General features: G+C 46.3%; 1 protein-coding gene across 10 annotated transcripts in view; it reads left to right on the top strand.

The window, feature by feature from the left end:
- The first annotated feature begins 4,812 nt into the window (after nt 1-4,812).
- Nucleotides 4,813-23,762, top strand: part of LOC140904655 (gametocyte-specific factor 1-like) — a 29,011-nt gene continuing 10,061 nt past the window's right edge. Inside the window, exons 1-8 of one of the 10 annotated variants that reach the window (XR_012156552.1) lie at nt 4,813-4,926; nt 5,316-5,350; nt 12,304-12,404; nt 15,575-15,701; nt 17,304-17,390; nt 17,851-17,911; nt 22,597-22,763; nt 23,208-23,293. Coding sequence is in view for 9 of the 10 variants with exons in the window: in XM_073327083.1 (XP_073183184.1) it covers nt 4,898-4,926; nt 5,316-5,350; nt 12,304-12,404; nt 15,575-15,701; nt 17,304-17,390; nt 17,851-17,911; nt 23,208-23,302 (535 nt within the window). In the remaining variant the exon portion in view is untranslated. Of the gene's footprint in view, nt 4,944-4,979; nt 4,995-5,037; nt 5,351-6,131; nt 6,274-12,303; nt 12,405-15,574; nt 15,702-17,303; nt 17,391-17,850; nt 17,922-22,596; nt 22,764-23,207; nt 23,303-23,762 lie in introns of those variants that run through there. The other 9 variants (XM_073327088.1, XM_073327089.1, XM_073327091.1 and 6 more) reach the window with 9 other exon arrangements.

The following is a 23,762-nucleotide window of genomic DNA, read 5'->3' as shown; positions in this document are numbered from 1 at the left end:
GAGGAAGGCTGTGGAAAGGGAAGATGCTCCAGCAGGTATCACACTAGCCTAGGACTTAGGAGACCCAGGTTCCATTTCCTGCTCCCTCAAAGCCTTCCTGTGTGACCTTGGGCAAGTCACTTAGCCCTTCTGTGCATCAGTTCCCTGCCTGTAAAATAGGAAGAATAGTGCTTCCCTACCTCGCAGGGGTGTTGTGGGGATACAGACATTAAAGAGTTTGGAGGTACTCAGATACTAGAGTAATGGGAACCTAAGATAGACGTGAATGTAGTTGTGGGTTGCTTGGTTGGTAGTATTAGGACACTAGGTTCATTCAGAAGATCTGCTGAGCGAAACCAAAATCAGGAGCTGTTGGTTAGGATCAGCACTAGGACTTGGCAGAAGAGATCCAGTCATCCAAACTCTGTCTGTATCTCTCTCAGCCAGCACCTGGTTGTGTAGCTAGTATAGGCAATTATGGCAATAAAAACAACAGAGAGAGAAGGACTCAGAAAGGTGTCGTGAAGTTCCTGGTGAGGTTTCCATATAAAGGAGGACCTATTCTACTGTCTAAAATGACAATTACTCCTATGCACTGAACTGTACAACTCCCAAAAGAAAGGCAGACAACAATCTAATGGTGAAACTGCTCTTCAGAGCCCTGTGTCTTACCTGGGCAAGGAAAGCTGTGCTGGTGACTCGGTGGTTTTCTGTGGGGGAATTCACCCAGGGGAGGAGGCGCTGTATGATCTTAGGTGTTATGAGTCCAGATCTAAGTAGAAGACTGGAAGACAAAAGAAACCTCTCATGGGCTAGATTGCACACTTCAAAAAAGCTCAGCTGCTCTGAGCATACAGCTCTGATATCTAGGAGTGGGAGCTGTGTGTTTCCACCCAGGACACCCCCGCCCACAAAGCTATAAACGGGAGGTTCCCTCTCAGCCACTCCATTGGCTACTGATTCCCAAGGATAAAATGATGCCTCCTAGATCTCTTACCTCACCAGCAGACACACTTCCTCCTGGTGAGTCTTGGGGTTTTCCAGAAGAATCCATGTTCTCTGCTTCCTGAGCGCTCTCACCAGTCTCTCATTCCCACCCTTGAAAAGCACAGACTCGAATGCTTTGATAAAAAGCCTGGGGAAAGAGAGGCACAGACCTGCAGCAATCAGGAGGAAGGTACAGCTTGAACAGAAAGTCAGGAAGCCGCGGTTACTTCTCAGGTCTGCTGTTCAATTGACAGTTCATCCATTGGCAATATCCTGGACACCAGTGTCCCTGGAAGGACTTGATGCTGGGAGGTAAGTTTCAGTCTCATACATCTCCTAGGACTAGATTTGCTAGGGACAAAAATTTGCAGTCCTTTTTCTCTTTCTGCAAGCAGTATGGGCACTAAGAGAGTACAGTGATATGGAAAAGATACATGATCAGGACCCAAAAACAGGGGGCATTGAGTGTGGTGATCACTAATGGACATTTTGGGGTCATATCTCCAGATATGAGGTGACAGAGTGCTGAGGGTTTGCACCTGAGTCAGCACTCTGGTCACTATTCCTACTAATTCGGTTCCTCACAGAAGGACTAATTGGATAGAGGTGTACCTGATTACGAGGTCAGATTGGGGCTAGTGAGTCAAGGAACCAATCATTCCATTAACAGGGAATCTGTATAAAAGGACATGGGCAGGAGCCCTTTGAGGGGAACAGACAGAGAAAGAAACTTGGGTGACCAGATGTCCTGATATTTGGGGCTTTATCTTATACAGGTGCCTATTCCCGCACCCCCACCCCCGTCCTGATTTTTCACGCTTGCTGTCTGGTCACCCTAAGAGAAACAGAAAGACAAAAAGCTAGGAGAGCCTGACAAAGTGAGGTCTCTGAGTGGAAACACCTTACCCCCCCCACACCCGACTTTTGGAGAAGAGTTTAGAAAGTTGAGATACAATATAAAGGTGCTATGTATTGCTAGTGGGATTAAATAGACTATATGTTGGTGCTTAGACACAAAAAAGTCTCAACGCGGTCTGTGTTTGTGGAGGATGTGGGGGTGCAACAGCCCTCTCTGTTACAGCTGGGGGCTCATCAGGGATTTCCTTGATATCTATGCAAATGGAGAGCCTTTTGGAAAAGCTGGTGTAGAGGTTTGCTAGTCCGGGCGATGGAGGGAACACTGAAACAGGTGATGAAGCAGCAAAGAGAAGTGTAGAACAGGGGTTCTCAACCTTTCTGTTTCTGAGCCTCCCCCCACCCTCAACATGCTAGAAATACTCCATGGCCCAGTTCCAGGCCCGTTCCAGACTTCTGCCCTGCCAGGCATCAGAGTCTGGGCCTGGTATGTACATTCTAGTTCACTAAAAGGTTGCCCCATGAGTCTCAAATAAAAGCCCGTGTTATCAATATCATTGTGAAACGCATGTACAGATGCTGCGTCAAGAGTCATGTATATGCATTGAAAATTACATTCTTAGGATCTGTGTCTTGGGACTAGTCACCAGGAAAGGTGACAAAATGGTTTTCTTTCAGGCAAGAAATGTTTATCCATCTGTTTGTTTACATGTGCATTAAGCATGTAGGGTTCACATTCAGTTGAGAAGGACTGTGAGAACTTCAAAGAAAGAAAAGTAGCAAGAAGTAGACAGGGGATGGGGACCCAATTTTGGGGTACACATCAAAGGTTTGCTCTAGTATAATTGGGGGACATCTTTCGCTTAGGAAGTAGATGGACCGCGAGTTTGCTTGATGAAAGAGGGGTCGCGCTCAGGCTTGGTTGAGAACTTTGGGTGAGAAACATCTTTAGACAGGAGGTTAACCTGTTGGTTAAGTTTAGTTTCTAGGAGCAGGTTATGATTTCATTTTACATGTAACCATTTTTGGCTTGCATTCTTACTGACGATCACTGGACTCTCTGCTCTTTGATAATCTCGCTTCTTGTTTTCACTAGAAATATATCTAAGTGCTGTGTGTTTTGCAGTATAGAGTATAAGGAATAAAGTATCAAGTATAGAGTCTAAAGTAGAAGTAATAAACTGGTGTGTACTGTTCCACTGGGAACAGCAGGCCTGACAATTCTGTGGGAGTTCAGTGGATAAAGGGCTGGACACTATACGGAATGGTCAGAAGACTCGGTGGTGGGTTTGTGCCTGTCATTAACCTGTACGAAGAGACTGAGGTCTGAGGAGGCCTGGGTGGCAGGGTTTGTTTTGCCAGAGCCTGGTAGTTTCAGGGAACTGACCCACAGCAGGCACAGACAAGACTTCCTCACTCGAAGGGCACGTGACGGTAAGGTGCCTCGTAACCCTGGGAACTCCTGGGGAGCGTCACACAACTCTCCTGGAATTCTCTTGGTTTCTCTCCCTTCCTTCTAATTACCGGCAAGGGTTGCCCTCAGGAAGTTGTAGCCCTTTTCGGATTCTGTACCACAAACCCCTCCTGCACCACAAACCCCTCATCCCCGGCCACACCCCAGAGACTTCAGCCCCAGCCCTCACTCTCTCCCACACCCCAACCCCTTGCCTGAACCCACAGCCTCCTCCCACACTCTGAATCCCTCGGCCCCCACCCCCTAGCCTGGAGCCCCCTCCTACACCCCAAACCCCTCATCCCTAGCCCCACCCCAGAGCCCGCATTCCAGCTGGAACCCTCACCTCCTCCCGCACTCCAACTCCCTACCCCAGCCCAGAGCCCCCTCCTGCCTGAACCCCTCATTTCTGGCCCCACCCCAGAGTCTGCACCCCCAGTTAGAGCCCTCACCCCCTCTCATACCCGAATCCCCTGCCCCAGCCCAGCCAAAGTGATGGAGGCTGAGGGAGAGCGAGCCACCGAGGGAGGGGAAATGTAGTGGGGGGGGGGGAAGGGGAAGGGCCAGGGCCAGGGTTATTGGTTTTGTGCAATCAGAAAGGAGGTAACCCTAAGCATACACAGCTCCCAGACCCTCAAGTTGCACTCCCAGAATACACTGCTCCTGCCCCTCAGCTGCTGTCCCAGCCTGCACCGCTCCACCTCTGACCCACGTTCCCAGCGTGCACTGCTCCTGCCCCTCAGCTGCTGTCCCAGCCTGCACCGCTCCACCTCTGACCCACGGTCCCAGCATGCACTGCTCCTGCCCCTCAGCTGCTGTCCCAGCCTGCACCGCTCCACCTCTGACCCACGGTCCCAGCATGCACTGCTCCTGCCCCTCAGCTGCTGTCCCAGCCTGCACCGCTCCACCTCTGACCCACGTTCCCAGCATGCACTGCTCCTGCCCCTCAGCTGCTGTCCCAGCCTGCACCGCTCCACCTCTGACCCACGGTCCCAGCATGCACTGCTCCTGCCCCTCAGCTGCTGTCCCAGCCTGCACCGCTCCACCTCTGACCCACGTTCCCAGCATGCACTGCTCCTGCCCCTCAGCTGCTGTCCCAGCCTGCACCGCTCCACCTCTGACCCACGGTCCCAGCATGCACTGCTCTACCATCCAGGCTGCGCTCCATCCCCTGCCACCACTGCTGTCCCAGCCTGCACCATGGCCCCTTAGCCGCACTCCCCCTATTCGCCCCGCCCTCCCAACACGGCCTGCTCCAATCCAAGCCCGACCCTGGGGGGCGCCAGCTAACCCCTGCGCCGAGTGCCGAGTGCTCAGGCCCCTCCCACTCCGCCCCTTCCGCGGGCGGGCTGACTTGAGCAGCCTCGCTGGGGTGCCGGAGGGGAGGGGGGTCGGAGCCTCGCTGGGGTGCCGGAGGGGAGGGGGGTTGGAGCCTCGCTGGGGTGCCCGAGGGGAGGGGGTTGGAGCCTCGCTGTGGTGCTTGAAGGGGGGCGGGGGGTTGGAGCCTCGTTGTGGTGCCCAAGGCGGGGGTGGTGAGCGCCTCGCTGTGGTCTCACGGCGCGGGACGCGGGAGTTTCGCGGTGCCTGCTCCGGAGCTCCAGGAGCCGCCTTCACACTGAGACCATGCGCCGGTTCGGCGCAAAGTCTGCTGGGTAATGCCTCCCGCCAGGTTCGCCTCCCCTCCCCGGGGGCCGGTAACCTCTTCCCTCCCCCCGGCCAGGTAGCCCTTCCCCCTCCCCTCCTTCTCCCTCCCCCTCCCCCCGGCCGGGTAGCCCTTCCCCATCCCTCCCCCTCTCCCTTTCCCCGGCTGGGCCGGCGGGGTAGCAAACATATTTTCTGATGGGCAACCAAATCTGAGATTCAGGTTGTCTCTAGACTGTGCAGTCCTTTAAATTCTGTCTTATTTAGACTTATAATCTTGGGGGGAAGGATTTTTTTTAGATGACCGATGCATTCAAATTGTATGAATTGCAGTGAAGACAGGAGAGAATCTAACTCTTTGCGTTTTTTGTTTGTTTGTTTGTTTTAACGAAAACATCAGGAACAAAGTTCTTCATACAGATCATGAGCCACAAGGTAGGTGTAAAAGTGTTGACCTCTCAGGCAGGTGTAGGGGCTCAGGATGGAGTATTACTTTAAGTGTGTATAAGAAAAGATAGCTGAGCTCCCCAAATACATGGCTTAATTTTTCTTGGGAACTGGTTCTTTGAATCCTCTTAAATGTATTGGGAAAAGAGGATGTTTCAGACAAAAATCTGTGGATTTTAGCATCTTGGAGGAAACCTTTTCTCTGTGGAGCACAAGAATACGTGGTTCCCGGTACCCTACATTATACGTGGGCCCCCAAGAATAAGCTTGTATCCTATGCATGTACAGCGTAGATATAAAGTCTACCACTTGCTGTAGTGCAGTTGATCTTTGACACTTAATAGCTGTGATGAATAAATTGAAATGACTTTAAAGTTATTTCCAGTGCCTGGAAGTTGAAGCTAGAAAAACGCAGAATGGAAATAAGGTTTATTTTTAACAGTGAGGATAATTAACCATTGGAAAAATTACTAACTGTTGTAGATTCTCCATCAAATTTTAGAAAGACATCCAATTTTGATTTCAAAAAGATCTGCTCTAGGTCAAATGGGAATTAATTCATGGCAGTCCTATGCCTTGTGTTCTACAGAAGGTCAGCCTAGATCAGTAGTTTTCAACTTTTTTTCATTTGAGGACTCCTAAAAAATTTTGAATGGAGGTGCAGGACCCCTTTGGAAATCCTTGACATAATCTGTGGACCCCCAGGGGTCTGCAGGTGACAGGTTAAAAACCACTCCTAGATTATCATAATTGTCTCTTCTGGCCTTAGAAATCTGTGAAGCTCCTCATTTTTCGTCTGTAGGGTTGATATTTTTAGGAGGAGAGTGACACTCAGAGACTGGCTCAAAGAGTCCTCCAACAAAGCTTCAGTTCTTTCAGCAGCAGTAAAATGGATTTAGAAGGCAACTCTGGTAAGTGTTTCTTTGCTGGCTTCTAATATTCATGCAGGGAACTGGACTAGATGACCTCTCGAGGTCCCTTCCAGTCCTACAATTCTATATTTCTATTCATGTATCCTGCAAAGATACAGTGAGAGACAGCTTAGATCTTTGCAAGTATGAAAATATCTTAAACTTGGTGAAAGGAGGAAGTAGAGTAACTTTCCGCTATAGGCATTAAGTTTGGTGAATATATGCTTCTGTGTATTAGAGCAGCAGTTCACAACTTCTTTCATTCTGGGACCCAAAACCAGGTGCAGTGGTGGTCTTGCAATTCAAAACCACACAAAGTTTAGAGGCAATAAAGGATAATGTGGGTCAATATCACAGCAAGAAACAATACCTAGGTTTTTCAAGGTGGGTGTGAGACTGGCTGGGTAATATGTAGTTGTTGGGTCCGGGACTGGGTGTTCTGAGACAAATGCTTCTAGGCAGTGTATTGGGTGCAGATACTCTACATCATGACCCAACCTTTGTGAACCAGGAAGGCTGGAGTGGGGGCATAAATGCAGCTATGTGTGATTTGTTTTATTTATTTAGTGTATGCAATCCGGCCAAGTCGCAGCGTTCTTATCACTGATGTTCAAGGCATGAAGACCACCAGGAAGTTGCCATTTTGCAGTCCTCCACAGTGTGCATCATGGTTTGTGGGTTCCCACATTGACCTAGTGGACTATGTCCCCCAGCTGCAGCATGTCTGTGGTCTGGAGAAATGGAGGATCCAACTAGCAGATCAAATTTGCTTTGTGGGGTACAAACTGGTTATAAAGCTACAGTCATGTCTTGTGCAGCCAGGGCCTAAATCAATTTCCTGGGGATCATCCCAGTGAAGTGACTGTTCTTATTAAGGCCCTGTCCTTGCCATAATTCATAATTGACTTTATTACCAGTGGCTGGCTCCAAAATGCGTTTTGCTACAGACGCAACATGATTAATATCCTGTTAGTACTAGGGCTGTCAAGCAATTAAAAAATGTAATCGCGCACTTAAAAATAATAAAATACCATTTAAACATTTGTGGATGTTTTCTACATTTTCAAATATATTTATTTCAATTACAACACAGAATACAAAGTGTACAGTGCTCACTTACATTTCTTTTTTATGACAAATATTTATGCTCTACAAAAAAACCAAAGAAATAGTGTTTTTCACTTGACCTAATACAAGTAATATAGTGCAATCTCTTTATCATGAAAGTTGAACTCGCAAATATAGAATTATGTACAAAAAAATTGCATTCTCAAACAAAACAATGTAAAACTTTAGAGCCTACAAGTACACTCAGTCTTACTTCTTGTTCAGCCAATTGCTAAGACAAACAAGTTTGTTTACATTTGCAGGAGATAATGTGTCCATGCTGATGAGTTCTGCTCAATAACGATCCAAAGCAGTGTGGCCCAACACATGTTCACTTTCATCATCTGAGTTAGATGCCACCAGCAGAAGTTTGCTTTTCTCTTTTGGTGGTTTAGATCTGTAGTTTCAACATTGGAGTATTGCTCTTTTAAGACTTCTGAAAGCATGCTCCACACCTCGTCCCTCTCAGATTTTGGAAGGTACTTCAGATTCTTAAACCTTGGGTCGAGTACTGGAGCTATCTTTAGAAATCTCAGATTGGTACCTTCTTTGTGTTTGGTCAGATCTGCAGTGAAAGTGTTCTTAAAATGAACAACCTGTGCTGGGTCATCATCCGCGACTGCTATAACAGGAAATCTGTGGCAGCGTGCGGTGAAACAGTGCAGGGGGCGCACCGCTCTCCCCCAAGGAGTTCAGTCACACATTATTTAACCCATTATTTTTTTTAACAAGTGTCATCCGCATGGAAGCACGTCCTCTGGAACAGTGGCCGAGGCAGGAAGGGGCATACGAATGTTCAGCATCTCTGGCATGTAAATACCTTGCAATGCCGGCTACAAAAGTGCCATACAAACGCCTGTTCTCACTTTCAAGTGACATTGTGAATAAGTAGTGGGCAGCATATCTCCCATAAATGTCAACAGACTTGTTTCTCTCCGTGATTGACTGAACAAGAAGTAGGAGTGAGTAGACTTGTAAGGTCTAAAGTTTTACATTGGTTTGTTTTTGGGTGCAGTTATGTAACAAAAAAATCTATATTTGTAAGTTGCACTTTCACGATAAAGAGATTGCACTTCAGTACTTGTATGAAGTGAATTGAAAAATGGGATTTCTTTTGTTTATCATTTTTACAGTGCAAATATTTGTAATAGAATAGAGTGAGCACTGTACATTTTGTATTCTGTGTTGTAATTGAAATCAATATATTTGAAAATGTAGAAAACATCTGAAAATGTTTAATACACACACACAATAGAATACCAATTGAAATGTAACTGTGTGATTCATTTTTTTAATAATTTTTTTTGAGTTAATCGCGTGAGTTAACTGTAATTAATCGACAGCCCTAATTAGTACCATGGTCAGGTAAGGGTGCTGCCCTCTCCATGGTGTTGGTTTGATGCATTGAGGACTTTTTTCCACCCTATAGTAGTTCATGGATGCACGGGCTTGGTGCTCTGGAACCATTGAATGAAGTTCAGGGCTTGTCTCCGCTTCCGCTTAAGTTGTTGTCACTTATGTCTGTCACGGATATGAAAAAGCCACCCCCCTGAGCTGTCCACACCAGCACTAAGTCAGTGGAAAACACTCTCATTCTGTCATAGCTTCCACCTTTCCCTGAGGTAGAGTAATTATGCTGACAGGAAAGCGCTCTCTGGTCTTCATAGTGCATTTACACTACTGCCCTACCTTAGCGCAGCTGCAGTGAGTCTGGTGAAGACTAGCCCCCAGACCAGTGGGGCCCCTCTTGCAGTGTGACTACCCCTTGGGACACACTCGCACTAGGACAAGCCTCCTGGGCTTCAGCTCAGAGCATTCAGCATCCCTGTCGTACGCCATAAGCTCCCTGCAGTGAGCCACCTGAATAGGACACCTGGGGAAACCTTACATGCCCTCCAAAGGGGCCATGCACCCCCGACTTCAGCAGTCAGGAGTGACTCTCAGCCAGCGGTGTAAAACAGAAGGGTTTATTAGTCGTTTGGAACACAGCATAGAGCAGAATCTTGTTAGCACAGAAAGCAGGAAGTTACAGTAAAGTTCAACTTGAGCAGACCCAGAGCCATGGGTCTCTCCTCCTGAGTCCCAAACCAGGAGTCTGACCAGCCTCCAGCAGTCCACCTGCAGTCACACCCAGTTGCCCCTCCTCCATCTTGTATGCTGTTCCTCAGGCAAACCGGTCACCTGGCCTCCACCTCCCTTTGTTCTCCAATTCCTCCAACTGGCTCTTGCAGAGGATGGGGCCCGGCAATCAGTTGCCAGGATACAACTATTGTCTGGGCCCAGGGAGCTAGACGGCACTTGTACCTTCCCTCTCAGGGTATCTGCAAAGGTCACACACCCTTATCCCACCACCTAGATACTTGTGCAACACATAGGGGAAACTGAGGCGCGCACAGTATTCATGCAAACACTAGGACATTTTCCACTTCGTCACAAGTAGCCATTTGTCCTAAGTACCTGTGTCAGTCTTTCTCAATGGCCTGTCTCTCAGATCTCCCTGACACTGTTTAGAAAGGCTGCAAGCTTTGGATTCACCAAGGGCAAGTGATACCTGACCAACCTGATTGCCTTCCATGATGAGATAACTGGTTCTGTAGATATGGGGAAAGCAGTGCATGTGATATATCTTGACTTTAGCAAAACTTTTGATACGGTCTCCCACAGTATTGTTGCCAGCAAGTTAAAGTAGTGTGGATTGGATGAATGGACTATAAGGTGGATAGAAAGCTGGCTAGATTGTCGGGCTCAACGGGTAGTGATCAATGGCTCCATGTCTAGTTGGCAGCTGGTATCAAGCGGAGTGCCCCAGGGGTCAGTCCTGGGGCTGGTTTTGTTCAACATCTTTATTAATGGTCTGGATGATGGGATTAATTGCACCCTCAGCAAGTTTGCAGATGACACTAAACTGGGAGGAGAAGTAGATACGCTGGAAGGTAGGGAAGGGTCCAGAGTGACCTAGACAAATTGGAGGATTGGGCCAAAAGAAATCTGATAAGGTTCAACAAGGACAAGTGCAGAGTTCTGCACTTAGGAAGGAAGGAAGGAAGGAAATCCCATGCACTGCTACAGTGCATGGGAAGGACCTGAGGATTACAGTGGATGAGAAGCTGGATAGGAGTCAGCAGTGTGCCCTTGTTGCCAAGAAGGCCAATGGTATATTGGGCTGTATTAGTAGGAGCATTGCCAGCAGATCTAGAGAAGTGGTTATTCCCCTCCATTTGGCACTGGTGAGGCCACACCTGGAGTGTTGCGTCCAGTTTTGGTCCCCCACTACAGAAGGGATGTGGACAAATTGGAGGGAGTCCAGCGGAGGGCAACGAAAATTATTAAGGAGCTGGGGCACATGACTTACAAGGAGAGGCTGGGGGAACTGGGGTTATTTAGTCTGCAGAAGTGAAGAGTGAGGGGGAATTTGATAGCAGCCTTTAACTACCTGAAGGGGGGTTCCAAAGAGGATAGAGCAAGGCTGTTTCAGTGGTGGCAGATGACAGAACAAGAAGCAATGGTCTCAAGTTGCAGTTGGGGGAGGTCTAGGTTGGATATTAGGAAACACTATTTCACTAGGAGGGTGGTGAAGCACTGGAATGGGTTACCTAGGGAGATGGTGGAAACTCCATCCTTAGAGGTTTTTAAGACCCGGCTTGACAAAGCCTTGGCTTGGATGATTTAGTTGGTGTTGGTGTTGCTTTGAGCAGGGGGTTGGACTAGATGACCTCCTGAGGTCCCTTCCAACCCTGATATTCTATGATTCTCAGCTGGTCCCTGGTATCAAAAAGGTTGAAAAACACTGATTTATGTAATGAATCTGGCCCATCCTCCTTACTTCCAGCTATCTAGAAAACCTCCCACTGTCCGTTGGTCCATGTTCCTTTCTGTGCATGCCCTCTGTACACTGATACAAACGTGTATAAATAGCATGGAAGGTGTGAGGGGAGACACATTTGTGATGGCAAGAAAGCTGCTGCACGGACACAAACTGAATCCTGAAGAAGAGGTCTATGAATGCTTGAAAGCTTGTGTGTCTCACTATCAGAAGTTGGTCCTCCCCTACCTTGTCCCTTCTGTGTAACTGTTAAGTGATTAAGGTGATTCGTGCCTGTCTCTGGGTCATAGTATGGACTAGGAGGGAACGCTTTCAAAAAGTGCCTGTGACTTAGCCCCTCACTATGTTCAGTGAGTGTTGGGCTCTTAAGCACCTGCCAACCTCTGCACTTTACAGGGCCAAGTGCACTGTACTGCAAATTGCATTCCTTAACTCCAGACATGTTTGTTTGAGTTTGATTTTTTTCTTAATCCAGCAGAGATGGCCTTGGAGTATGAAGGTAAATGCAAAAGGATTTACTTCAGAATGCCGTGCTTCTGCCAATCCTTAGCATGTCACTGCTGTACAACTAACTAATTTGGTAGCTTCAAGGGTTTTTATAGTAATGTTTATTTCCAGCTCACTGTTCTGCATAAGTATAGTCATTCATATGTACTGGCCACTCTGCACTACTGATTGCGCTTTCATAGAATATCAGGGTTGGAAGGGACCTCAGGAGGTCATCTAGTCCAACCCCCTGCTCAAAGCAGGACCAATCCCCAATTTTTGCCCCAGATCCCTAAATGGCCCCCTCAAGGATTGAACTCACAACCCTGGGTTTAGCAGGCCAGTGCTCAAACCACTGAGCTATCCCTCCTCAATTTTTAATTTAATATTCCACTCACCCAAAATCCGAAGTGAATTTGGTTGGGTACACACAGTGAGTGCCAACTTAGCAGTTTTGCATTTTTGTCTCGGCTATTAAAAATTGATGGCTTAACCCCGTTAGAGGGCAGCTCCAGTAGCTAGTATGTTTCCACTCTTGTTAATTGTGTTGATGATGAACTTAGATCTTGTTTTACAGAATGTTTTCTTTTGTCTTTTTATTCCTTCTCTTCCAGTTGATGCTTTGGATCCAGAGAGGTTAATACAATGTCCCTATGATAAATATCATCAAATCAGGGCCTGTCGGTTTCCCTATCATCTTATAAAGTGCAGGAAGGTAGGATGGGATGTTAAGGTCTCTAATGCACTTGGGAAATCATATTTTTGTAAATGCTAATGCATGGTGAGCTCAGTACGCTGTGCTGCCTTTTGCTAGAAGGATGCATTCACTTGCTATTAGGCTGGAAGAAGCCGTCTTTATTTCATATTTATATCGCTCATCCATTTACCACTTCGTAAAAGCATCCCGTTCATATTTAGTAATGCCCTTCAGATCAGTGCATTTACCCTGAAGAAAGGCGAAACAGGTTCTTCAGAATACCTAGCTCAGTGATGGGATCCTATTCTCTTCCAACAGTTCACTCATGGGACCAGGGTATTTACTTCCCAATACAGGCCATGGAGCAAATGCAGCCAGTGTTATACGGATGCCTTCTGGCTGGCCAAAGCAGAAGCGATCTGATGTTGCAGTTAAATCTTTACTTTGCAATCAGAGCAGGAGAGCTGCTAAGCCATCTTTTTTTTATATTGCTAATAACTCTATTCAGTGTACATCTGTCTGCAAGTCCCTCTTCTCAGTCTTCTATCCTGGGCGAGAATGCTGTATATTTAAGAGGAGAATCTGCTCCTTTCTTTTGTCCTCTCAGTCTAGTATCTTATTTTAAGCTCTCCAGTGCTAGTGTATATTAGTTGTACAGGTATAAGCACACTTATATCGGTATAACTGCATCCACGTGTTAAGATGATGTCCTGGTATGATTGTATTGGTTAGGAATCACACCCCTAGCCAACATCGCTATAGTGATAGAAAAGCCATGCAGAGCAAGCCTGAGCAGTGGGTTCGTCCTCTTTGTATTCTTGCTCTTTTCTAAGGGTAAAGGCTCTTCATTAAGTGGGGGACAGTAGTGCTCTTCTATGTCCACACTAGTTTACCTGTACTGGCAAAATGCTCCCAATATAGACGTGGCCTCAGCTGGAACATTGAGTAACTTCCCTCCTGTTTCAGAAGGGTTAAATTAACTGCAAAGACTTAAGCTCTAGCGCAGGCAGAGACTTATCATAGAATATCGGGGTTGGAAGGGACCTCAGGAGGTCATTTAGTCCAACCCCCTGCTCAAAGCAGGACCAATCCCCAACTAAATCATCCCAGCCAGGGCTTTGTCAAGCCTGACCTTAAAAACCTCTAAGGAAGGAGATTCCACCACCTCCCTAGGTAACCCATTCCAGGGCTTCACCACCCTCCTAGTGACAAAGTTTTTCCTAATATCCAACCTAAACCTCCCCCACTGCAACTTGAGACCATTACTCCTCGTTCTGTCATCTGGTACCACTGAGAACAGTCTAGATCCATCCTCTTTGGAACCCCCTTTCAGGTAGTTGAAAGCAGCTATCAAATCCCCCCCCTCTTCCTTCTCTTCCACAGACTAAACAATCCCTGTTCCCTCAGTTTCTCCTCATAAGTCATGTGTTCCAGTCCCCTCATCATTCTTGTTGCCCTCTGCTGGACGTTTTCCAATTTTTTCACATCCTTCTTGTAGAGTGGGGCCCAAAACTGGACACAGTACTCCAGATGAGGCCTCACCAATGTCGAGTAGAGGGGAACGAACACGTCCCTAGCTCTGCTGGCAATGCCCCTACTTACAAATCCCAAAATGCCATTGGCCTTCTTGGCAACAAGGGCACACTGTTGACTCATATCCAGCTTCTTGTCCACTGTCACCCCTAGGTCCTTTTCTGCAGAACTGCTGCCGAGCCATTCGGTCCCTAGTCTGGGGACTAGGTGCATGGGATTCTTCTGTCCTAAGTGCAGGACTCTGCACTTGTCCTTGTTGAACCTCATCAGATTTCTTTTGGCCCAATGCTCCAACTTGTCTAGGTCCCTCTGTATCCTATCCCTGCCCTCCAGCGTATCTACCACTCCTCCCAGTTTAGTGTCATCTGCAAACTTTCTGAGTGTGCAATCCACACCATCCTCCAGATCATTAATGAAGATACTGAACAAAACCAGCCCCAGGACCGACCCTTGGGGCACTCCACTTGATACTGGCTGCCAACTAGACATAGAGTCATTGATCGCTACCCGTTGAGCCCGACAATCTAACCAGCTTTCTATCCACCTTATAGTTCATTCATCCAGCCCATACTTCTTTAACTTGCTGGCAAGAATACTGTGGGAGACCATGTCAAAAGCTTTGCTAAAGACAAGGAATAACACGTCCACTGCTTTCCCTTCATCCACAGAACCAGTTATCTCGTCATAGAAGGCAATTAGATTAGTCAGGCATGACTTGCCCTTGGTGAATCCATGCTGACTGTTCCTGATCACTTTCCTCTCCTCTAAGTGCTTCAGAATTGATTCCTTGAGGACCTGCTCCATGATTTTTCCAGGGACTGAGGTGAGGCTGACTGGCCTGTAGTTCCCAGGATCCTCCTTCTTCCCTTTTTTAAAGATGGGCACTACATTAGCCTTTTTCCAGTCGTCTGGGGCCTCCCCCGATCGCCATGAGTTTTCAAAGAGAATGGCCAATGGCTCTGCAGTCATATCCGCCAACTCCTTCAGCATTCTCGGATGCAGCATATCCAGCCCCATGGACTTGTGCTCGCCCAGCTTTTCTAAATAGTCCCGAACCACTTCTTTCTCCACAGAGGGCTGGTCACCTCCTCCACATGCTGTGCTGCCCAGTGCAGTAGTCTGGGAGCTGACCTTGTTCGTGAAGACAGAGGCAAAAAAAGTACATTAGCTTTTTCCACATCCTCTGTCACTAGGTTGCCTCCATCATTCACACTTTCCTGGATTTTCTTCTTGTTCTCTAGTTTGTCTCTTACTTAATTTAAAAATAAAGTGGCTGAATTATTTAGGGTTTCAAAGCACTTACTCCCCATGTAGGGTTTTTAGGGCAATTTCATCTGTGCACTGAACCATGCCAGTGATGACACTGCAACAGTTTCACTGTGCTTCTTCTGGGGCTGATCTTCAATCAGATAAATGCAGGGCGTAGTTTAAATGTGAAAATAAACAAACATAGGCTGTATCATAAAGGATGCATATGCTTTGCTGTTTTTCCACTGCTTTTGTGCTCAGGACCTGAACTAAGTTTGACTTTCCTTGTTTTAATTTTTTCAACCTATTTCAGGATGCAGATTGCACAAACCCTTCACTAGTGATTAGAAAACACAAGGGTTTGGATGAATTCAGTGAGATAGCACATGCTTTTTCTGTTTCTCTAGAACCACCCTGAAATTGCAAAGCAGCTAGCCACATGCCCCTTTAATGCCCGCCATCAGGTTCCCAGAGCTGAGATCAGCCGTCATATATCAAGCTGTGATGACAAAAGCTTCATTGAGGAGCACATTGGTGAGAAAATATTAGACTCCTTCGGCTCTGTAAACTCACTTTGGGAACTCTTGGGCTAATGGAGTTCTAACGTAACTTCTGCTGTTAATGTTAGATTGTTTTAATGCTCTATTATTCCATAAGCAACCCTTTACCTGTAAAAAGAAAAGGAGTACTTGTGGCACCTTAGAGACTAACCAATTTATTTGAGCATGAGCTTTCGTGAGCTACAGCTCACTTCATCGGATGCATCCGATGAAGTGAGCTGTAGCTCACGAAAGCTCATGCTCAAATAAATTGGTTAGTCTCTATGGTGCCACAAGTACTCCTTTTCTTTTTGCGAATACAGACTAACACGGCTGTTACTCTGAAACCTTTAGCTGTAGTGCTTCATGATCCTGAAGCAGCAGGAGTCCTTGAAGGCTTGAGTTTCATTCATTCTGTGTCCATGCAAATTCTCCTAAGCATCTGAGAGGCAACTGGCTTGTATTACATGTGTTATCTGCCAGAGATTTTAGCATTAAAATGGGAACTGTGCATTATGCCATAAACTGTGTGTGTTGAATGAGATCTAGTTGGGAATCTGGATGGCTTAGAGAGGAAAGATAGTGGCCATGAGAGGGGTGGGTCTCCAGTGCAGATCTGATCTGATAGTGACCAAAAATCTTTATAGCCTGTCTAGTGGCATATGTGAAATAAATTGGTCTCAGTCCAGTTCTTAATGGACAAGTGTCTAGATCATAACAATCCTCACTTCTGTTACATCCTTCTTGACTATCTTAGCAGAAAAGCCATGACTGAGCCAGGGAGGCTAAATAACTTTCCCAACAGGAGTTGGGTTCCTCCAGTTCAGAGTGGGGCAAGTTGGGGAGGGGACTATGGAGAAGCTTCCCTACCACTGCCCATGCTGTCTGCTCTGTGATGAGGAGTTCACTATCCAGGTCTGTCAGCCCAGCACCTAAATCACTTGGTTATGTGGGTCATGTTCCAGTTCTTCCCCCCACTGATATATCTATATGGCTATCACTACACTGGAAAACGTACCTATTCTCTGGCAAATGTAGAGTTGTACTGAAGATAGCAATGATGTGCGTGTTAATGTAGACAGGGCTTAGAGCATGACAGTAGTGAAAAAACCCTGAGAAGATTTTTGTGACATGACAGTAGAAACACACCTGAACCCTCTCCCAATTCGTATGTTGGAGCAGCTGCACCATTGCTGAAAAATGTGTGCAGAATTGTTTAGCTTTAGAAAAGGCCTAAAACAGGCATTGGCAAATGGGGGCCACATCCACCCTGCCAGATCATTTGATTTGGCTTGCCAAACATTCGGTGTTGTACAAACCTTTCTGAGTTAGACAATATATAGCCTCTTAAGGTATGGCCCACCAAAGGGTTCTCATGGATTTTGTATCCCTTTGCTACCTTCAAGATGCCCATCCCTGGCCTCAAGAGTTTTGCTCCTAAGACTAGGGGAGTACCTGATCAGCTTCCAGTGTATGCTGCTCCTCTCCAAGGCCTAGAGCTATTCTACAGCCAGGTCAAAAAATGATTAATGTACCTAAAATAGGATTTTATTTTATCCAAAAAGATTTTCTCACTAAGACTCTTCTTTGCTTTAAGTGAGTCAGTCAAATAACTGCCAGGGAGAGAAGATGAACATTGTCAGCATGTGGCAGCCACCCCCATGTGACGAAGATTGGGATAGAGGTAAGGACGTAGGTTGATGACACGGGCTGTCAGCGCCTGCTATTCCCTTCTTCTTGTCCCCAAAGAAGTCACATGGACTAGGAGAGAGAGGTCCCATAGATTCTTCTGCACAGATCATGTGTTGGGACACCCAATTATACTGTCTCTGAACAAATGAAGTTCTCCTGCTTCACAGGCTCTTCCACATGCCTTCTATTCTCTACAAAACTTCTGTTGTTTTCCATATAGTCTGTTGCACCATCTGTGCTTTGATGAAAATGGAAATTGATGATAACCTTTACACTTTATATTTCTCAGTTAAATGTCTGCTTTGCTGTCACTTATGCCAAGCCTTAAAAAATTCTCATTCCGTTTTGTAAACCTAGCAGCGTCTCTGCCATATTTCTTATTTGATGTTGCTATGACGCTTGCAGAAGTTACTCGGTACTGAGCCACAATGATGTCTATTTCCTTTTGGCAGATCTACAGGAGCAATCAAATTCTGCTTTCGTTTGGGGCACGTTCAGTAGTGGCGTAAACAGGTAGCAAAAGGTGTATTTCTTGTGACAGTGCTTTCCATAAAAGATGTGCTTTCAAACTACTTTGAACTCATGCTGCTGTGTTGTTGGGAAGATGCAATTTACTTTATGAATTCTATTTTTGGGGTGATGGTGGGGGCGTTCCCACTGGCATGACTCAACATTCCTGTGCCCCTGGGTCAATGTTTCCTGTCTCCTTTTAGTGGCAGATCCATAGGAGAGTATAAGAACATACTGTTGCTACCAGATAATGGTTACTCCTCTAGTTCTACTGTAGTACTATTAGTGCGGATGGTCCTGGGTTCAATCCCCACTGGTTCTGTATTTGTTGCGGGGGTTATTAAACACTAAACTGTTCTGCTGGGCTTGATAGAAATGCAGACTGATGTCAGCTGTTAAGCAATTTAGGCTTAAACTTCTGACAGCTAATCTAATCTCTCATGACCTGAGTCAGAAATAATCATTTTGTTGTTTGTGTAATCACAATGCAGGATTGGAAAATGAAGCATAATGTGTCTGGTCATTATCTCTGTCTCACCCCTGAACACCCAAATCATTGTACTGTGCCTTACCTCTCTAATCAGAGGTCATCAACATATGAACTTCTACAGCCTGTAACAGTGACATAGAATTGTAGGACTGAAGGGACCTCGAAGTCCTCTAGTCCAGTCCCATGCACTCATGGCAGGACTAAGTATTATCTAGACCAGTGGTTTTCAAACTGCGGGTCGTGACCCAGAACTGGGTTGTGGAATGAAAGGCACTGGGCCGCGGCGGCTCTCATCAGCACTGCTGACCGGGCTGTTAAAAGTCCCGTCGGTGGTGCTGCCCAGCTAAGGCAGGCTAGTCCCTAGCTGTTCCGACACTGCACTGTGCCCTGGCAGCGGCCAGCAGCAGGTCCAGCTCCTAGGTGGGGGGTGAGCCCCAGGGCTCCATGCGCTGCCCCCGCCCCGAGCACCGGCTCTGCACTCCCATTGGCCAGTTCCCGGCCAGTGGGAGCTGGGTGGGGCAATGCCTGTGGGCGAGAGCCATGCGGAGCTGCTTGCACCCCTGCGCCTAGGAGCCGGACATGCTGCTGGCCGCTTCCGGGGTGCAGCGTTGTCCGCAGTGCCAGGAAAGGCAGGAAGCCTGCCTCTGCACCCCAGCTGCACCGCTGACCAGGAGCCTCCCTAAGTAACACCACACCCCTGTCCCAGCTCTGAACCCCCCAAACCCAGAGCCCGCTCCTGCAGCCCCAGCCCAGAGCCCTGACCCCCTCCCACACTCTGAGCCCCTCATTTCTGGCCGCAGCCCACACCCCAGACTCCTCATCCCCAGCTCCTTTGGATCGCGGGCATCAACAGTTTTTTTCAACTGGGTCACCAGAAAAAGAGTTTGAAAACCACTGATCTAGACCATCCCTCACAGATGTCTGTCTAACCTACTCTTAAAAATCTCCAGTGATGGAGATTCTGCAACCTCCCTAAGCAATTTATTCCAGTGCTCAACCACTTGGACAAAAGGAAAAACTTCCTGTCAAACCTAAACCGCCCTTGCTGAAATTTAAGCCCATTGTTTCTTGTCCTATTCTCAGTGGTTAAAGAGAACAGTTTTTCTCCCTTTTCCTTGTAGCAACCTTTTATCTACTTGAAAACCATTATGTCCCTCCTCAGTCTTCTCTTCTCCAGGCTAAACAAACCCATTTTTTTTCAATCTTCCCCCATAGGTCATGTTTTTTAGATCTTTAATCAGTTTTGTTGCTCTTCTCTGAACTTCCTTCAATTTGTCCACATCTTTCCTGAAATGTGGCACCAATCATTGGACACAATACTCCAGATGACATTTAATCAGCATGGACTAGAGCAGTAGAATTACTTCTCGCGTCTTGCTTACAACACTCCTGCTAATGCATCTCAGAATGATGTTGACTCCTATTTAGCTTGTGATCCAGTATGACCCTCAGATCCTTTTCTTCAGTACTCCGTCCTAGGCAGTCATTTCCCATTTTGTATGTGTGCAACTGATAGTGGAGTACTCTGAATTTGTTCTTATTGAATTTCATCCTGTGATGGCTTCCCCCAGGGGTGCCACCTGGGACTGGGGTTCCACTGAGCCCACTGACTCACCAGCCTGGGCTCCCTCTCAGCACTGTGCTGCTGTGACAGGCTATAGACTGCTCCTGGACCTACACTCCCAGCAGCATTCACACAGGCAGGGACACACCCAGCTGCAGTTTCATGCAGGCTTTGGACAGCCACTGCATGATCCAGCAATAGAGAGGCTACAGCCAAAATAACCCCCAGTCTGGGACCCCAGAGCTGTACCATCCCGCCCTGATCAAAACCCCAATCAGTATGAATTTATTACCCAGTTCGCCATTCCCTCAGTGTGGAGAGGACAATGCATACTTGTGTTAACCAGGCTGAGATTTCCCCCCAGACACTTTGGTCACAGGCATACCAGTTTAGATAAAGCAAAAAAGTTTAACTACAAAAGAGAGATTATAAGTGATAGAAAACAGACCAAAGCAGATTACCTAGTAAATAAACAGAACTGCAAACTGTAAGCCGAAAATACTAGAAAGATTGGATATGAATTAACAAATTCTCACCCTGGTTGATGATACAGTCAGGCTTGCAGATTCTTAAGGGACAAGCTGCATTTGTTTTGCAGCTTGGGATCTCCTACCCTAAGCTTCTAAGACTTTTTCTTTTAGAGCTTCTCTCTGTTGAGTTGTGGGGAAGTGAAGAACAACCAACAATGTCACTCCTTGCCTTATATAGCTTTTTCATATGGCAGGAGCTCTGTTTCAAACTTCAGAGTAACAGCCGTGTTAGTCTGTATTCACAAAAAGAAAAGGAGTACTTGTGGCACCTTTAGAGACTAACCAATTTATTTGAGCATGAGCTTTCGTGAGCTACAGCTCACTTCATCGGATGCATACCGTGGAAACTGCAGCAGACTTTATATACACACAGAGAATATGAAACAATACCTCCTCCCACCCCACTGTCCTGCTGGTAATAGCTTATCTAAAGTGATCATCAGGTTGGGCCATTTCCTAGCATGAGCTTTTGTGAGCTACAGCTCACTTCATCGGATGTGTGGGGGGGTGGAGGGTGAGAAAACCTGGATTTGTGCTGGAAATGGCCCAACCTGATGATCACTTTAGATAAGCTATTACCAGCAGGACAGTGGGGTGGGAGGAGGTATTGTTTCATATTAGAATCATAGAATCATAGAATATCAGGGTTGGAAGGGACCCCAGAAGGTCATCTAGTCCAACCCCCTGCTCGAAGCAGGACCAATTCCCAGTTAAATCATCCCAGCCAGGGCTTTGTCAAGCCTGACCTTAAAAACCTCTAAGGAAGGAGATTCTACCACCTCCCTAGGTAACGCATTCCACTGTTTCACCACCCTCTTAGTGAAAAAGTTTTTCCTAATATCCAATCTAAACCTCCCCCACTGCAACTTGAGACCATTACTCCTCGTTCTGTCATCTGCTACCATTGAGAACAGTCTAGAGCCATTATATTCTCTGTGTGTATATAAAGTCTACTGCAGTTTCCACGGTATGCATCCGATGAAGTGAGCTGTAGCTCACGAAAGCTCATGCTCAGATAAATTGGTTAGTCTCTAAGGTGCCACAAGTACTCCTTTTCTGTTTCAAACTTGGTTCCCAGACCAGTTTGTGGAAAAATTCAGGTACCCCAAATGGAGTCCAGAAGCATGGTCTGGTCACATGCCCTTGCAGAGTCATAGCAGCCATAACTTACAGACTGGCCTTCCACAGGAAGGCTAAGCTATTCCACAGCCCATTGTCTTTGTTGATGAGCCATTAGCACTGTTTGGCTTCTTCATTGTTGAACCTGAAAGGCTGGCTGTGGGTGTTTTCCAGAGTAAGCCCCTTTGAAATACAGATACCTAGTCAATATTCATAACTTCAGATACAAAAATGATACATGCATACAAATAGGATAATCATATTCAGCAAATCATAATTTTTCCAATGACACCTTACATGACGAACTTGTACAAAACATCATAATTATGCCATAATCATCCTAATAATAATACTATGATGACTATGGAGTGTTGCACATCCTATTTACTTCAGACCATTTCTCCAGTTTGTCCAGATCATTTTGAATTTTAATCCGGTCCCCCAAAGTACTTGTAACCCTTGCAGCTTGGTATTGTCTGCAAACTTTATAAATGTGCTCTCTATGCCATTATCTAAATTGCTGATGAAGATACTGAACAGAACTGGACCCAGAACTGATCCCTGTGGGACCCCACTCAGTATGCCCTTCCAGCTTGACTGTGAGCCACCTACTCTCTGGGAACGATTTTCCAAACAGTTATTCACCCACCTTGGAGGAGCTCCATCTAGGTTGTATTTCCCTAGTTTGTTTATGAGGAGGTCATGCGAGACCATATCAAAAGCCTTATTAAACTTAAGATACACCACATCTACCATTACCCTCCCCCATCCACAAGGCTTGTTACACTGTCAAAGAAAGCTATTAGGTTGGTTTTGCCACGATTTGTTCTTGACAAATCCATGCTGACTGTTCCTTATCGCCTTATTATTTTCTAGGATTCAGCAATTTGATTGCTTAATTATTTGCTCCATTATCTTCTCGGGTACTGATGTTAAGCTGACTGGTCTGTAATTCCTCAGGTTGTCCTTATTCCCCTTTTTATAGATTCGGCGCTATATTTGCCTCTTTTCTAGTCCTCTGGAATCTCCTGTCTTCCATGTCTTTTCAAAGATAATTGCTTATGGCTCAGATATCTCCTCAGTCAGCACCTTGAATATTTTAGGATGTATTTCATCAGGCCCTGCTGACTTGAAGACATCTAACTTGTCTAAGTAATTTTTAACTTTTTCTTTCCCTATTTTAGCCTCTGATCCTATCTCATTTTCACTGGCATTCACTGTTAGACGTCTGCATGAAGTCTGCATGTATAGAGATGACTAGGGCATGTGTGCTGAGATGCCATTTACAGTTGAGGGCAGTGCAATACTGATAATCAAGCTTTAACTCTGGTTTTTCTTGCTGTCTTTGGCTTATTTCTTTCTTGTCTGGATGACTGATTCTGGGGATTTTAGTCAAAGTAGATGGCATCAACATGTTGTACACTTTTCTCTAGCCTTTGTGAGGAGAAGTAACTGTTCTGATTGCATGAAGGTTTGTTTAAATTAACATACTCTGTTGTCTTCAGTTTTAGAAGAATACTTGAATATTTATAGTAAAAGGTACTTGGCTAAAAGAAGTACACATGTGTAGGATAATTCGTATTTGATCTCTTTCAGCCCTGGGTCCAGCGTAGTAATGGAACAAAAGAGTAACCTAATGTCAGGCATGAGAGCACCCAAGTCCTTGCCGTATAGCCTATCCTGGAAAAGCAGTAAGTACAACGGCTGGAGGTCTCCTCATGCTGTAAGATGGGACCTACATGTTAGCTCAAAGTGGAACGGGATAACTTTTCTCTGTATTTTTATTCCGTGTGTCAGCATTCTCCTCCATAAACTGAAATGCTTTTATTACCACCATCAGCAAGTGGAGATGGAGAGCTCTGTAACACAATCCTCCCTAGAAGCAGCTGCATTTCTGTAGTGGATGGAGTGTCTTCTGTATCCAGGTTTTATTTTGCTGTAGGTGGTATTGTGTCAAAGGTTGTCAGGCTCCATGTATTGCCCCCATTACTGTAGCATCTGACATTTAACTTATTCACCGCTATTGGTTGAACAAAAGTCGAGGCTTACAAACAGTTCTGAGTCTGGCACAGTGGAGCTCAGCACAGTTGTAGCTCTTCGGGTATAGCTGCTACTGAAGTCAGTGGAAGCTGTACACGTGTGTAGCAGCTG

This window comes from Lepidochelys kempii, unplaced genomic scaffold (genome assembly GCF_965140265.1).
Source record: "Lepidochelys kempii isolate rLepKem1 unplaced genomic scaffold, rLepKem1.hap2 scaffold_59, whole genome shotgun sequence".
In the NCBI taxonomy this organism is placed as follows: Eukaryota; Metazoa; Chordata; order Testudines; family Cheloniidae; genus Lepidochelys; species Lepidochelys kempii.
This window is presented reverse-complemented; position numbering and strand designations above follow the sequence as displayed.